This window comes from Metopolophium dirhodum, chromosome 6 (assembly GCF_019925205.1).
Source record: "Metopolophium dirhodum isolate CAU chromosome 6, ASM1992520v1, whole genome shotgun sequence".
Lineage (NCBI taxonomy): Eukaryota > Metazoa > Arthropoda > Insecta > Hemiptera > Aphididae > Metopolophium > Metopolophium dirhodum.
Genome location: NC_083565.1, coordinates 11,582,411 through 11,600,967, shown reverse-complemented (window position 1 = coordinate 11,600,967; position 18,557 = coordinate 11,582,411). Strand labels below are relative to the sequence as shown.

The following is an 18,557-nucleotide window of genomic DNA, read 5'->3' as shown; positions in this document are numbered from 1 at the left end:
TCTCTTGGGCCCCCTCACCGGCCACTGCTGTTGCTTTTTGTGTATTAGGTACACGTATTACACAATAGTAAAAAAAAAAAAGTATTTATTTGAAAGACTATTGACGCTATCTTGATTTCTGAAGAAAAAACAAGTTATTTGGTAGATTGGACTTATTTTTGCCAAATACTGAAATGCACTCGCATATATATTACCTATATTTTATTATTATAATTTATAATATTTTTTCATGTTGGTAACTTATAAAGTAAATACCGTCTTACCGTTGTAATGGTATGATTAGGTTCGTGGTATAAATATTTCAAAATCAATCTAAATATTTTTAAAATTGCATTGTGTATATATATATATAGTAAACTAGCTGATCCTGTGCACTTCGTTGCCCGTTAAATGTACCAACTCTATATGACTCAAACTTTGTTCCATTTGTTATTTAATATCCGGTGTATGGTGTTCAAAATTTGTCTTAACTTTTCTGTTGTCTGGAATAAAAACTCTGATTCGCAGCAGTCTAACCGAAGCAGTCTAACCTGCGGTAGATCGCGGACCCAGTGCTGTTTGTACGTAAGTGTATGATTTAACTCTAAAGTATCAAAGTTATACCAAGTTTATTTTGATACAATACGGTGGATTAATATAATCAATTAATACATAATCCTAACCTAACCTAACCGTACTAAAATCCGATGAATAAAAAACCAAATTTAACCATTTTTAAATTAGCCTATCTTCTTCCCAGAGATCTGCACACAAATATTCATTTATATATAATATAGCTGATCCTGCGCACTTCGTGGCCCATAAAAAATGACAAAAAAATTGTGATTGTTCAATTCCTTTTTGGTGTAACTCGCTGCAGTAAGTGCAACTCAGCCACCCTGGCAGGCAATGTGTGAAAATTCGATTTGATGCATGCTTGTACCGATCAACCAATAGCAACCAATAATAAATAAATACTATTTCTATTAATTATTTCTCCTATAACCAATATAGCAACCATTTATAAACAAATAATTCCATCGTAAATTTCAAAATCCCTGTTTGAGCACTTCTATTAATATTGGTCGTGGCGTGATGTTATACAGCCTATAGCCTTCCTCGATGAATAGACTATAATCCGACAAAAAAATAATTTTTCAATTCGAACCAGTAGTTCTTGAGATTAGCGCGTTCAAACACACAAACTCTACAGCTTTATATTATTATAGTATAGATATAGATAATATACCTACGTAAGTAACAGTGACCTCCATCCACCTTTATAAACTCTAGTTGCACTATTGCGTTGTGTGAATCACAATTTATAGTGTACATAATATATACATACTACAGAATTATAAAGCATCATACTATTTAAAATAAAATATATAATTTATGAACTGCTAATAAGCGACGGATCGATAATCGCAACAATGGGCAATGTACATCACGAGCTGCGGTTGTTAATTATCCATTTTAAAAAAATACGAATCATATTTTGTCATTCAATAGCTAGGTTTTATAATAATTTCACAACGCTAATCTTAAAACTACGAATCGCGATGCATCGTGGCCATTTGTTATGACCGTATTTATGAATTATTCATGAAACATTCCAATTTTACTTTTCTAACAACCATTACTCTGGGCTCTTCACCAAAGTAAGTTATAATATTACTTGCTTATCAAAATTAAATATTAAAATATTATTCGAGAACTTGTGGTTTTTAAATGTGTATACTTTTCTTGTGCGATTGAACATATGAAAAATATTGTATTTTAAAAATATAATAACTAGAATATTATTGCGATGAGAATTACAGTAATTTTAAACTTCCATCGATTTAGGACTTCATCTCCCTATTGAAGTCGTACTAACCTAGCATTAGATGTATTCATTAGCATTATTGTATAACCATGAATTATCATCTGCTGTAAGATGGCTTAAATCTCTGAATAAAGTAAGGTGTACACTGTACATTTTGAGTCATCTAACAGTAGTAATTAACTTCCTTTGCAAAGGATTTTCTTCATATATTTTCATGATTACTAGAAAAAAATGTTTGTACATCATTGGTACTTATTTTTACAGGTTTCCAAAATTACTATCGACACACTATTTATATACTATTGTAATAGTGATATTTTTGATCGAATACTTGTATTTAAACTATTTAATATAATTCTAGTAGTTTACTATAATTATTGTAATTTGTTATCATTAATACGAATATGATGAATGTTTAAACAGGTCATACGTTTTGAACTAATCAACACAATAAAAACACAAAGGTGTTTAATCAGTAAACAAAAAATAGTCAATAGTATGAATATTGGCCAAAAATTACGTCTGATTGAGTCCAAGATATTCGGTCTTTGACTAATAAAAATAATTGATTGGTACACTTTGGCAACTTATGCGAGAGTAATATTTTCAATTTAATGTCTACATTCAGTCCTGAAATCGTGAAACTATAAAAATAAAAGTTTACAAATGCTTAAAATATTTACTTCCGTAGAGACATTATACATAATTTGGGTACTATATTATACACACTCATAATGCATATTTTATACTTAGTAGAAATCATAAATTGCCGGTATATCCCGAAAATAAAAAAGAGGTCTTCAAAACCTACACTTCACAAACACAAAATTTGGTATTATATTCTTCCGTTTCTTTTCCGGCATAATATTACTTGTACATAATTTTAAAACATTTGCCGTCAAAAATAGTTGCGGCACGCTTCATATGAAGATGTAGGCGTGTATTCACTCAAATATGTCTATAAAACACGTCAGGTTACCAAAATATCTTAAATCGTTTGGATTTATACCATTAATTAATAATAAAAGTATTATTGTGATTAGGTACAATGAATTCTATTTTTAATATAATTTTACACACATCAAATTCAAAGAACAATCAAGAAATATCTTTTATAGTTTATTATATGTGTGTGAATTGGTCATTGATATTTTATTTTTTTTGTTGACATGTCTTATACTAATTACTAAAATATGAATATTTTAATAGTGTTATTTCGTTTTCATTGTTCCATCAACTTATAATATTATCGATTTTCCCAATTGGTTATTTGAGATGGTTTTATAAAATATAAAATATATTATAGCTATTATTACAGGCCAACTTGTTTTTATTTTCATTCTTGTTTCGAAAGTTTAAAAACATTCTAAAATGTAATTATAGTTTTTTAAGCTAGTATAGGTTGGATAGCCTGTTTATCTGTAAATTATGCACTTATGATGCCGCGGGTGAACAATAAGCCCCAAATTGCATTATGTACTTTAGTTCTTTAACCATGAAGGGGTAGAAGGACTTAGCTGCATGAACTATAAATAACCGATTGAACATATTATGTGTATACCTACTAAGTCTATCTCTATCTCATCAGATATAATTAATTCGTGTTCAGCAACACCTGTGTAAAACCTGCTATATGGCTCTAAAGTGTGAGATTTGAAAAGTTAATTTGGAAAAAAAGTAATTAAACTGTAGTGATAATACAATATTTGTGATTAAAACGAACTTAATTTGTTTGTCTGTGGCTTAACTGGTTTTAAGGTGGAAAATATTCTGCAATAGTGTTTAGAAAACTACATAAATTATTTAACTAATATACGTATTATTTGACTTTCAATCATCTGATTAGTGATAAGTTATTAGATTATAAAAAAAACTCTTTTGGAGTACTAATTGTATGCGAACCCCATCGAAACCCCATAGAAATCAGATTTAATAACAGATGTGTTTTTTTGTTTTCGATGCTGACTCTTAAAGTTTTAAACGTATTTAGTTAGAAAGACATTTTAATTTTAATTATAAACTTCGATCGTAAAGATTCAAATAGAAACCGATAAGAAATAATACAAAATTGTTTTTCAAAGTTGTAAGTTGTAGTACGTATATCTGATGTGGATCAACATTAATTTAAAGATAAATGTTGTTATTTTTATTTAAAATCTTTACTATTATAAAAATATATACATTAATAAAACAGATCAATCGGCGATATATAATGAACAAATAATAGATAATATACAAAAAAAGAACTATTGAATTGTTGTGAATAGTTGGAAATTATATGATCCAAAGATAACTAGAAAAACAATGTGCAAAGGTTTTACATCTACTAGGTAGTTTATTATTATCTTATTTTTTTTCGGGTTCAAATTAATTCCAAACCATGAAATTTGTTTAGATTTTTACAATGAAAATAGAATCAGGTTAAAAGTCTAAAACATGTCGTTTGATGGCAGTTCAAAAAAAGATTGTTGGTGATTGTTGAAAACAAATAAAAAGGTTTTTTTTTAATTTTTAATACTCTTAATCCCCGTGGCAGGTGAAGTAATCCATTTTATACAATCAAATTTCCATTAAGGTTTAAACCGTGAAAAAAAAAAACTGGTGTACATATTATAAAATAATGCCACGATTTTGTACAAACGTGATACAGTGATCTCTCTTGACGATTAAAATGCAAATAATACAATTGTTATCCTGTTATCCGTAAATGGATTCCTCGTTCAGCCTTTTTTTCTTCATTCGTCTATTTTGGAACCACACTTTCACCTAGGATATATTAATGTAAATTACATATTTATATATTATTTAAAAATTACATTTTCATACAAGCTAATTGAAATATAGGTATTATTATGTGTTGGTAAAATGATAGTCTTTATGTTATAATATGTTTAGTATTATAACTTTTATTAACTTAGAATATTATTATAGTTTACTTTGAATTTTTAATTTTTTTAACAAAATGCATTTTAATATATGATACAAATTTAACTACAAATATATATTTTTTCAATTCGCAAATTTTAATTAGCAGCATTTCATTTACATGTGACATATGTTTAGATGACTAATTGTTGTATCTAGCTTAAGTTCATAATAAATTGTCATTCATGTATTAACTAAATAAATAAATATTGCTTATTGCTTCTGACGCTGTCAGAGCATAAAACATAATAAACTAAATAAGTTAAAATCCTATAAACGCATCAATATATCAATTGAACAGGATTAAGTCTAAATTCAATGTTAAATTAAAACCTATGAACGCGTTTACAAGATATGTTTTACCAACAAGAAACGAAAAGATAATTAACGATTCGTGAAAAAAAACCCAACAAAAATATGTGTGACAGCAGAATATGTTGTAAAGTTTAATAATTACTTGTCGTTCTGTGAGACCAAGTATTAGAGCCACTTCGTACCGTCTTAACCGAGTCAAGTATTTGCACTTCTCAAACTCTCCCTCGAGCCACCCCAATTGATATTTCGTAAACGCTGTTCTAGATTTTCGACTTTTTATGCTATGCTCGTTTTCTATAATAAACAAAAAAAAAAAATCATTAAAATTGTATGTGTATAGTGGGTATATGTACTTACAATAAATTGTTGTGAGTTTTTCTCGCAACGGAAATGTTTTAGAGATAGCGGGAGAACAATATTATATTACTCAGTTCATGTAACAGTAGTTCTGTTCATTGAGTGAGACATTGACGACAATCATAATATGAGTTTATGACCAACAGGCAACAACGATAAATTGTATATTACAATAAATATTATCAATAGATGAATCTACATGCTAAAATTCCCCTTCATCACCGCTATAATATTACACATTGTCTTTACATTTATACTATGGTTTGGGTTTTATTACAGTTAAATTTATCGAAATAATATTATGAATATATTCAAATGTACAATTAAAAAATGGCGAAAACAGTACCTACGTATAAAAAAAATATGCACTCAAGACTTAGTGCCTAGTCAACTATACATATAATTAGTGTTATTTACACTTTACACGACCCGATGTCAAATCATATATTATACTATTTATAGCCATATAGGTACCTACTTAATTATTATTTAAAATGTATACGTTCTAATAGTAGAAAGGTTTTTTATCATATAGAATCTATATAGTATCCAATAATAATAGTACTCTCAGCTCTGACTTTTGGTCGTAATTTTTAGATTACTTAATATGATGTAATATTTACAAGATGATTGTATACTATTATCTTTCATATATTATACATATTTTGAACTTTGACAATGTTCATATAATAGAACTACAGAAGATTCAAACAATCAAATTAAAAAATGGGATTCGAACAATTTTTATCATTAGTCATAAGTTTAAATTTACTTGTAAACTTTTACAAATGCAAGTTTATATGACATATATTTAAATTAACTTTAATGTAATTTATTCATAAATTATAAAAGTAACTTATGTTAAAGTTATGAAAAAATACATTAGAAAAATAAATTTAAATTATAAATAAAAGTAAATATTTAAGTTTATATAAGAGCATTGGAGTCAAATCTTTATTATAATATAGCCTTTATAGTCAATTTTAAAAAAATTAGGTAGTTATTATACTGTAAGCTATAACGGGTGTTTGAGTTACTCTTTGTATAGATGCAGTACTGAAGCACATCATCAACTTCCAATATTGACTCGTGGTGAGTTTTCAATTATTTCACAATAACTACAACTTTGCATTGCTGATGGGAAATCTTAAATAAATACATTTTGTTGCTCGTCTGTAGCACTTTACCCAGTTATTTTCAATATATTATATAGGTATGCAATATACTACATCACTGGTTGTCCAAAAACATTTTTTTTTATATTTTACAATAAGAAAAAAAGTTTTAAGCTAAGAATTTTGTATAAAGATGTCATTAATAAATAATTGGTGAGCTGATACAAAATACGACAATAATTATTTTCTTGACGAAAACGTTAATTTACACCCGTGTTTTTATTGTTTACTTCTCGCCAGTATTCAAATGTGTGTTATTCCGTATTCGTTGGTAATGAATCGTAATCAGTTCATCTGCACACAATACCATTTTGTTAGTTATAACTTATATAATTTTTTTTATAGCCTCTACAGCATTTTAAAATCTTGCAGATAAGTTTAATATTAGTATTGTTATTATAAATCATTATTATTATTTTTAATTAGTTTGATTAAAAATGTATCATAACTTTTACGTGATTGAGCCATTGAGGTTTCCCATTTTCTGGAATCCCAAAGGAATACGTTTCCTTTGTTATGGTATTTTCCAGCGTTAACCGTTTCCCTCTATATATATATGTGCAGTTTTCCAATTATAGCTATAACGCGCATACGTGTAACAAAGGTAACCACTTGCAATTAATAGAAGTAATTTTACAAACAAACTTTTGTTGTCAACTTGTATTCGAATTTGATAATGCATTTGAGAAGTGCAGTAAGTTATTGTTCGGTTTATTTTTCACGCATGAATGTTGATATAATACAATTGTTGAAATTATATAGTTCATAGGTACAATAATTCTAGGTGTTTGGAAGAAAATTGTTCAATTTTAACTATCTATTTATATCTAATTATTATATCTATCTAATTAACTATAATTATAAATGGTCTGCTATAACGATCCCGGCTGCATTTACGAGTACTATAATTTTTAACATGATTTTATCCGTGCTGGATACAGAAAATTATTCGCAAAACTATAAATCTAAATAAACAAAACGAATACTATATTTAAATATATTATTGTGGTTTTTTGCATTCACTAAATATTTCTTCTGATCCCCTCTGATTTCACAATAAAGGGGAGAGATGCATTAGTATGCAGCCCAATAATTAATTACACTCAGATCTTCGTTAAAGTAAATGTAAAAAAAAAAATATGCAAAAGGTTGAATAATTAATAACGAACAAATGGTTCATACCAAGCCGTGTATCTTCATTTTATTTTCAACTGAATTTCGGAGTGTATAATATAACTCATTGTGTGGTTTGTAAAGCAGATGTTTCAAATACTTTCAATAAAAACAAAGTACTAAATTTATTTAGACATGTTTCTTATTTTTTAAAAACCAATACAAAACGATTACATTATATTCTAAAGACTTTTCCTTTTTTATTTTCCGCATATTATTTTGTTTTTAAATTTATTGGAATTTCGTTTCAATCGGGAATATTTTTTTTTCTTATTTCGAAGGATCTTTTGAACGCTGTAACAGTCATTAATTATTTTACTCAATTTGCAGCTGCAGAAGGTACCATAATAGTTTGAATAATGTATAATGGAATAGGTGAATAAATACTTTTAAATAAATAAAAACGAAAAAGTATATTTTTATTTTTATTAGTATACTAATATATTTTATTGGTTGTTGAGCACTCATCATGATTCGCTCACAACGGTATAGAACATTTAAAGATGTTATATTCTTGAAAACTAATCAATGTAAAATCATTGTATTCTAAAAATTATTGAAGTTAATTATCTCGGTTAATCTATTTCACCATATTTGTTGGAATTTCTATAACATTTTTCACAGTTCTAGCTTTTTTTAAGTACTTATATACCGACCAATCAAAGTTTGTTTTTAATTTTACGTTATTTATAAATTGTACAAATTAATTATTTAGTTATGAAATATCCAAAAAAAAGTAAGCAATATGATATAGACAAAATAATATATTGATTGATAGTTTTGATTATGACATTATACTTCGATACTTCAGAAATGGATATGAATCAGATATAGCAACTATAAGCAAATTAAGTTATACATTAAAAAAGGACTTATTTTCTTTATGGAATCGTGAACTGAGGTGTATAGGTACCATATAGAACTTTCGGGTTTACATATTTAATAATCAAAATTTAAGAACATATAATTATTAAATAGATTTCTATATTAAAGCGTTTAAACAGTTTAAAATAAAACTATTGTACATTAAAAATGTCTAACTCATGCGGAAGAAACTTTTAGTTTCTAGTTAGACAAACTTTATTTTTGTACACGAACACAAATTTTCCTGACATATGTCAAAAAAGTATACCGTTTAAAAATCATCCTATAAACACACTATTTAAATATAATAGTTTTTTTTTTTAGATTTGTTCAGTTATAAAAGATTTAGCTTTGAAAACATTTATGAATTTATCATTCCAAAATTTTTATGAAATGTACTACCTATACTAATGCGTTTTCACAGAGTATAAAAATAAGTATTTATTTTATCGTGGTGTTATTGAAATTGATTGAATAAAATATGAATATTATTAACATATTTACCTTTGTAACATAATATTTTATGAATAAATTATCCTATGCATTTCGCGAATGATACATATTTCCATAAAACAATCCTAATTTTTCCCTGAATTTATTTCTCATCAATCCATTAGGACCTTAATGTTAGGCTAATAGATATACAAAAAAGGTAAATTAACGATTTCGTCATAAACAGTACATTATAAGGCTATTTCGTTAATCTCTGCGTCAATAAACCCTACGACAGGTACGTGCAGTATACAGCATATTACATAGTATAATAGTAATAACTGTTGATACTAATCCTTTGTATTCGGTAATTCATTTACAGTAAATTAAAATAAATGGGCGTCTAACGTATAACTTACATTTTGTAGTATAAAATATTATTTCATGGTACATCAACATGAGTATTATTCATACGAGCATATTAAATTATAATAATTATAATAATTATTATAATTGATAAAGGTTAAAAGATCTAAATATTTAAACAATGAGTAGGTACGATGTATCAATATTGTCAGTAATTTAAATGCACGATGTACATAATAAAATATATTTTGTAAAAAGTAGGTAGTACATATACAATGTTCAAATTAATATTTCTTCAAAATGTCAAGAATGAAGAATTTTTTAAAACCCTTTCAGTCCCACAAATTGATCGGATAGGGTTATCGAATTTTAGTAAAAAGCTTTTCTCCTTAGAATTCTATCAAGATTAATTTTATGCCATAAAAATAGTTTTTGGTTTTTAATTTTTATCGGAAAGAATATTGTTGATAGCAAATATTCTTTTTCTCTATATTGTGTAAAACTAAAATACGCATATTTTGGTGTTGACTACACTGTTCTAGGATTAAAATTGACTACGGTAGAAAATAAAAACTGTAAATAAACCATGATGCCATATGGTATCACGGGGGCCGACAGCGTTAAAATGTATTTAATGCATTGTAGTAAAACTAATCGATCAAGTAGGTTTATTAGCCCAATATAAAACTCGTAATATAAATTTGTTTTTTTTTTTAATCATAAAATTCAGTCTCCAAGGCTCAGCCAGACTCTCCAACATATAAACCGTATCCAATCGAAATATCTCTGACAAATCATTTAATTAACCACACGCTATATAATTGATCTCTCTCTATTCCCCTTGTCAAAACAGTGGTCAACACTCATCATAAAAGTTTTTGGTCTCAATCCACTCGGAACTTATTAACTCCAAACATTACTGGTGTACCTTCCTTTAAGGTGCTTAAAAATCAAACGATGCCTTGACCCACTAGCCGAATGAGGCAACCTACCCACGCCAAAGCGCCTTCAAGTGCCTACAGCACTTGCATTTGTTGGGTATGATTATTTTATAGATTGTGTATAACCAAAAAAAAAAAATCAACTGAAAAAAAACTGTGATTAAAAGCTATTAAACTGTAACGCAATGGCAAATGGCACGACATGTTTCTAAAAATCCTGAGTAGGAAACATTAGTTTCTAGAAATTATCGGCGTGACGGTGTGGATTAACTTTGTCGCAATGCATCACTACGCAGTCTATGGCAGAAAAACCTAACCTCGTCAGTTTTTTTTTAGGTTGGGTCTTATATTATATAGTATTTACTATTTAGTTATGTTAGCTATCTATTTTATAATTTTTACAATGAACACGAATATAATATACTCGTCGAATAATGTTGTCATTATATAGATTATAGACTAATATTATAGTGTAGGTAGTAGTATTATATAAAATAAAAATAAAGTTACTATACACATTTCATACAATACACATTTCAAATCCAACTAATCGAAATTAAAGAAACAATGATCACAACAAAATGACAAGCAGATATGTATAATTTTACCGAAATTGATTTATCAAAAAAAAAAAAAAACTTTATTATATATGCTAATAAAAAATGTATAAAATATACTAATGGTATGAGTGATTTGACTAAAAGAAAAAAATACTTCCATGGTCTATTGAATTATTTACTGTACAATCGTGCATAATACTATATGTAAATTATTAAACTGGGATATATTAAATGTACCACTCATGCTGAAATATGTAAAATATTTAAATTGTATGATTTTTTTTAAGTTCTTTATGACTTTACTTAACAATTAATAAAATTGATTAATTAAAACTTATTAACTTACTAGGTATAATGTTTATAGGTACTTTATATAAAGGGTTGATATTATTTGATATTATTATAATCTTTGGTATATTAAAACCTTAAACAGTCAATGAAGACAAATATTGTAATTCTCGTGTTAGGTCTCCCATTTAAACATATCAATTAACTATATTTATTTCAAAAGGATATTATTATACAAATATGAAGTACCTTTATATTCATTTTAAATAATTTAATGCACATTTTTAATTCACAATAACATATTTCAAACTCATCTGTCATCCTATTATTTGAATTCAAATACTTACATAAATATTATATATTTACATACATACATACATACATACATATGATTATTTTAAAACCACATCTCTCTCTTTGTTATATAAAATATTCCATCAAAATGTTGGTACTTAATTAACATTTTTAAATCTCTAAGCACGTTAACATTATAGCAAAACTTAGGTACAAAGCATTTCTCTTGAGCACTTTATGATTGTCCTATTTTTGTTTTAATAGGTTGAACACTCAGCTTGCACTCTGCAGGAGTCTTACTGTGCATGTCACATCTCTACATCACGATTCTAGGCCAAAATAGTATGTAAGCTATAGGTAATAACAATACAATTTGCATGATTTCTAAAAGAAAAAGAGAAGTATTATTTTTATCGCCATATTTGTTTCAAAAGATAAGTGTAAAACGTCATATTAATTTGTCATTTTCATAATTTTTTTTTTCTGTTTGAACGCTAATGGGCATATAGTATCATCTAGGCTATACTATCAGGGCGGGGTAGTAATGTCAGCGATATACCAATTAACTGTTTAATGTTAAATCTCTCGCGTAAATATTTATTCAATATAAAACATTTTTAAATATTCTTTTTTTAATCTCTATATTTTATCGCGATTCCGTTTCACCCAAATATATTGTTGTTGATATAGACTGTACATTAAGTTGGATATTTGTCAATCGCTATTCCGGACGGATGCTCATCGCCTCGAGACTCGCGTTGACTATACGATACAATAATAACATAAATGCCCCGTACCTCTGTGGTCCGCGACCGCCGGAAGTCCGCCGCCGGCAACCTGTCCGGCTGAATCCTGCAGGACGACCGGTCCCGCGACCGGCTCCCAGCAGCGTCCTCCAGGAAAATCAGCACGGAAATCCCTTCCGTCGTCGCCGACATCGTCGTAGTAGTAATCGTAACAAAAGTAGTAGTTATCGTTGTCGTCCATGTCACAGCGTTTGGTCCAGCACTGTCCCAGAGTCGGGGAGCACCGGCGATATTTAAGCGGAGAGTTCGGAAACGGAGCGCCGCCGCCGCCACCGGTCTCGCGCCGTTTGTCCGCGGCACAGGCTCAAAGGGACCGGTTCACGGTCCGCGGCACCGCTCCCACGAGCATGCGGACCTCGCACGTGTCCAACATTTATCGTAAAAACAATATTACGATATCCGTATGTGATGTATACAGAGTGACTCTTTTGACGGTACACACTATTTTTGTCTCGAACAGCCTTATTAGGACGTTATTGAAAATATATTTTTCTTCACATAATTTCGAGTCGTGACAAATCTACATTTTTTTTATTGAAAACATTTAGTTTTTATTTCACATTCCGAAACAGATAATTAAATTTAAAATGTGTGTGTCATCATTCAAAAAAGTTAACCGTAAAAACCAGAAAAAAAAATACTGCGGTACTTCTCAATAATATAATTCTTTCGGTGAAGACTTTAAATAAATTGTAATTTTTTTTTCGAAAACTTTAATTCACGAAAATCAGTTTCTACAATTGTTGAAATAATCGTACTTACATACAGTCACCGCATGCGGCTTTATTAGTGTGTATATACACGCGTTCTTATACGCTGAATGTCGTTGTGAGGAATATCGCGAAAGTAAAATGTTATTACACAATATTATGTCAGAGTTTGCGTATCAAAATACCATGTGCAGTGTCATACCATCATTAATAGTCCATAAACTATTATACTAAGGGTGCTTTAGCTCCGGGAAAAACGTACCAGTCACACATTCCACCCGCTTTAATCATCGTCGTTGTTTGGCGATATCGTTTTACATTTTCCCATAAACTAAAACTCGATATTATTTTATATAATTATATATTTTATACTATCGAACAAATCAGTAAGTATTGTGGATACATTTCATATAATATATTATTTACAATTATAAACTTGTATCACGTTCACTGAATAGCTCGATCACAGTCCAATACTACGGTTTGGCATTCAGATTGATCTTAGACCGTTAAGAACGAAATTTTAGCCATATATGTACAGTGTACACCAACAAGGGTATTTTTTTATGACCGGCTATTTTTAAATCGACGATATTTATTGCTTGTTTTCAGCGATGAGACCAGAAATAATCTCGTTAGCAATCGTTGGAAAACTTAATGTACTATACATTGATAACACTAATTACAAATCAAGTAAATTATTGATTGAAAGTTTCAGCTAAAAAAAAAATAGCCAACTACCGATTATCTTGACAGTCGACAGAATATATTGTTGTAATTGATTAGATCTATAGATTTATCTTCTTCGTCGGTAGTCTGATATACGACAATTCAGTACAATGTTTTTTATGTTATACAAAAATAGAATTTAATCTGACAACATTAAAAAAAAAAAATCCATTAAGGTAAAAATAAGTTGATATTATAGTAGGTACTTATATTAAATAAGTTGTTCTTAAAACTGTGCTCTGGATTCCAAGCAGAACGATTGCACTACACCCGGTTTCTATAGTACCACCGGCCTCACCTATACATTACTTTTACTAGACAGTGTTTTTTTTTTCATTAATTAACCCATGGCAACTTAGGCCATTGGGTGGTTTTTAACTGAAGTGGTGGGTACTGTAGGTTTTAAACACGTGTGTTTTAGTTTGGCAGAATTTTCAAGTGGGCACCCGTAGGTATCTGTCATGCCCGAGTGGGGGATAGCGGTCTCCCTCTCCAGACACCGTGACTGCTCGAAGAAAAATGCCGTCCGTGGCCGAGGTTCGAACTGGTGACGGTGCGCGTCGTAACCGACGCCTTAGTCCGGTGGGCCACTTCGCTCCCCTGGACAGTGTTATTATAAAGTTAAAATTATTATTTTATTTAAACTTAAGTAGGTATATGGATTGTTTTCAAGTATGTATTATAAAATGTACACAATTATTGACTACCAGAGCATTTTTTATCCCAGAATTTATAAACATTAGGGGAGAAAGTTGTACCACATGTACCTTGGTCTTATATGCTTATTTCTGCCTTTGTAATTGGTAAAGAATTAATTCATGGTGGAAATTATAGTCACTAGTTCTACGACATTGAAATATATCCACAGTTAAAACAATAAAATCACTGATGAGTGATGAATTTATAGTAAAAAAAATTGTATTTAACCAATCAAAATAATAATTTTTGGTTTTCTAAAACTTTATTTTCAACATTTAAATTTGTGATAGAAGTTTTTAGAGTTAGTGTCATTTTACGTTAAATATTAAGTAGAATTTAATGGTGTAGTTAATTCAGACAAAAAATTAGTAGGTATGTACCAAGGTACATAATACATTGTACTTTGGACCATTTTTTAAAACTTTTTTTAAAAATAAAATTATCTCAGAAGGCAGTTGATTTAGGATTTGGAAAAAAAAAATACTGATGTATATATTATTTATTATATCTACAATATTTGTAATATGCATTAACGACTAACGTGAAATATTAACAATTACAGCTGTTGGGGGACATTTAACAAAAATGGTCCCAAGGCACAACACTCTCCCCTACGTATGAGCATCATACATTTAATAATATACTATTAATAGGAAATAATAATAAATTACATTATGATATCCTACAAAATACTATATTGGTTTATCTGGAAATACCGTCTGTCGGCATGGAATATTTTGTATGGTATTTAATTTTTTTTTTTTTTTGTCTATTTTATTTGAAATCCGAATATACTGATATGCGCGATGTGCTCGGTAAAACGGCAGGTACTCGATAATGTTGATAATATGATATCATATAGGCACGCGGCTAAAAAGTAAAAATTGACACCTGCAGTCGCGTAGCTTTAAGCACAACACACGTTCATAATGATCTCAATAGTATGGCTACTACTATTATAGGTATCGTCCCGTCAGACGACGCAACAGCAGTGCGCCACAAACTTTATTCATTTAACACATATTTTGATATCCACACGTCGCCGGACACCCTAATTAGGTACATAATGATATTATGTTGTCCCGTTCGAACAGTACAGAGACTATGCAGGTAAGGTATACACACTCGTTGTTACTACATAGGTATGTTTAGACAATCGCTCCGGGGTCCTATATACACGCGGCACACCGTAACAAGCGCGGCGATCGCCATATTATATAAGAATGATGGACTTATAACAATATTAATAATAATAATAATATACGCATAATATATTAGATTTTAGATTATTCACATGCTGCAGGTGGTGTGTACCTCTCCGTATATTATACCTACGTGGCGATGTATGATGGATACAGGTATGATGGGCACCTACCTCGCTCTCGCCGCCTCTAAGTATTTCGCATCACACCTTTTCAGCGATTCTTTGATCGTATATTATAATATGTACAACAACAAACAACTTACGTCTCGCGCGAACATATATTGTATACATGTACATTGTACATAATATAATAATATACAATACAACAGGGTTTACATTATTCAACCGCACCGCTGTTTACCATTCTGCCATATCGCAGTGTCAGGTTGATGTATCATGCCATGGGTGTGTGACTACGATTTGTCTTATCGTGTTGTAGTTCTATATTATATTATTACACTCAAATACTATCTCGTATATTAAATATTTACGTTATATTATAATACAAATTATATGATATAACGTAATGTGCGCTAGAGTATGGTAGTAGGTACGAGAATATTCCCAGCGAGGCCCAGTATTCTTATCTTGAGAAATAAATTAATAATAATAACATGTTTGGGGGTTCGGCTAAACCAAAATAGTATTACCTACCTACCGTTAAAAGGGAAAATACGGTTATAGTTTTTCTTCTCGATTTGTATATCGACAGCCTTTTGCACTTTTCTCTCTTGTACATCTTAAAAATATTATAAAATCATCATTATGCATGACTATGGCTAGTATTTTTATGCAATATCATTTTTTCCTGGTATTAACGTACCGACGTAAGGTGGAAATAATATACTATGTTCTAGCTATTGTAGAAGACCCTGATTGATTTAACGATATTATTATTTAGAATTATTGAAAAATTAAACTTTTTAGGGTGTTTTTTTTATGTTTTTATGGCATTTTTTGAATCTTTAGAACGTTTTACACAATTTTTTTTTTTGAAGTAAACGTTAATATTGTAGTATCTACCAAATGTATTGTTTTAATAAAAAAAAAACAGCATATTGCTACCTAGGGACCATAGAGGTACAGAATACTATAGTGGTCAGATAGTGTCAAACACGTAGTAGATATACAATACACGCCGACCACCGTTTTCATATCAACTAACAATTTAAAAGGTAATAAAAACGTTTCTATTCTGATATTTTTAGTATTTTAAATGGTCTCTTGTTAAAAATTCACCGTTGCAAATACGTTTCCGTTATATCACTTTTTAAGCAGAAAGATATACATTTTTAACACATTTTCATTACCCTTTTATGATTTTTTGTATTTTTTGCAAATTCTTAGGGCACCCCTTGTTCATGACCAATGTGGTGGTGTCTCTTGAACACGATACTATCGCTATGAAATGTGTGCACAAGTGCAGGTTTATCTGCTAAACATTAACAGTAATATTGTTCGTTGACTACAATAAGAGATATGTATATGAATAGTAAGATATTGTATCGTCTGAAAATTTGAAATTTGAAATCACGTGCAATACAATTAATATGAATGCAAAATACAAGTATCGAGAAAATCAAGTAGGTAGTTGACTGGATAGTATTTTGATACCTATACTACAACTATACAATTAAAGTATATATATTGTGGCTCGGCGCGGCGCAGTGGCTGATATCACGCGTCGTAATTCAAAGTAAGTAACGGTCGCTGCCACTAGTTCTCGGATGGGTGACCGCCTGGGTTCGTAGCGCGCAAAAACCTTGCCACACATACACGTGTGTTCCTAACCGACCGTACCAACCATTCAAACTCTATTGTACCAACCCTACCAACCTACAGGCTAATGACCCCACTACCCCAGTCGTCAAAGCATGAAACCTAAAAAAAAAAAAAAAATTAAATATAGTTTAGATACCTATAATATTGTCCAAACACGTTTTAGACCTATTATAAGCTGTTCAAACGCAAAGATTTTTATTAATTGTATAGTAAATTATCAAATATTTTTTATTATAAATTATTTTTCAAATTTTAAAACATGCTACGTTACCGAAAGGTGTGGGTAAAGGGTAAAGAATAAACCTTTATGATCAGTTTTAGAATTTTCGCTGGTTGTCGTTTGCGCATCACTATTGTTAATTTTGACCTTTTTTGTAAGACGGTTGCACACCGTTCGATTTTTGAGTTACACATTATCTGCAAATAGACCGTTTAAAAGGTCGTACCTACATCATTTGCACATCAATATTATTTAACAATAGAACTGAAAAAAGGGTATACTAAAAATCGCAAGTTATTTTCTAAATTTTTAGTGGTATCTATCATTTACAACGGGCTTCTGAACGACAAAAACTAGACTATAAATTAAATAAAACATTTTACTAAGAAAAAAATGTCGAGATTTTGATGTGTTTTGTCAAAATTTAAACTTTAAATGCGTTATATAACAAAAACTTACTGCTCTGCATCATCATTATTTTTAAACTTAAAAATCTTATATTATTTATTATCTATTTATTATTTTATTATATGTATCTAAATTTATATAATTATGACTACAATTGAATTGAATTAATGCAATTTGTTTTTAATTGTGTGTATCTATTTATTACATAATATGATATAAGAAAATCATTATATTTTCAATCAAAAATTATTTTTTATATCCTTCTACTGTTCAGCATGTTGATGCGCATAATATGTACGATAATTTGGTGCAGGCAAATAGAAAATTCGCAAACGATAAACGGCCGCTGATGCGCAAACGATGAACGATATTTTGGCACAGGTAAATAGACGATGCGCAAATGATATACGGTGAAAATTTTAATAAAATTAAAAAAATGCATGTACCTTCCGATCTGTGTTCAGGCATTGTGTTACTGTTTCGAAAAAAATCGGGAAAAGTA

General features: G+C 29.5%; 1 protein-coding gene across 1 annotated transcript; it reads right to left on the bottom strand.

Moving 5' to 3' along the window:
- Positions 1–4,023: 4,023 nt before the first annotated feature.
- On the bottom strand, positions 4,024–12,497 carry LOC132947424 (homeobox protein MOX-1-like). Its single transcript, XM_061017700.1, has 3 exons — positions 12,295–12,497; positions 5,190–5,341; positions 4,024–4,573 (listed from the first exon to the last, which is right to left on the bottom strand). The coding sequence occupies exons 1-3, from the start codon at positions 12,482–12,484 to the stop codon at positions 4,505–4,507; spliced, it is 411 nt and encodes a 136-aa protein (XP_060873683.1). The 5' UTR covers positions 12,485–12,497; the 3' UTR covers positions 4,024–4,504.
- Positions 12,498–18,557: the final 6,060 nt, after the last annotated feature.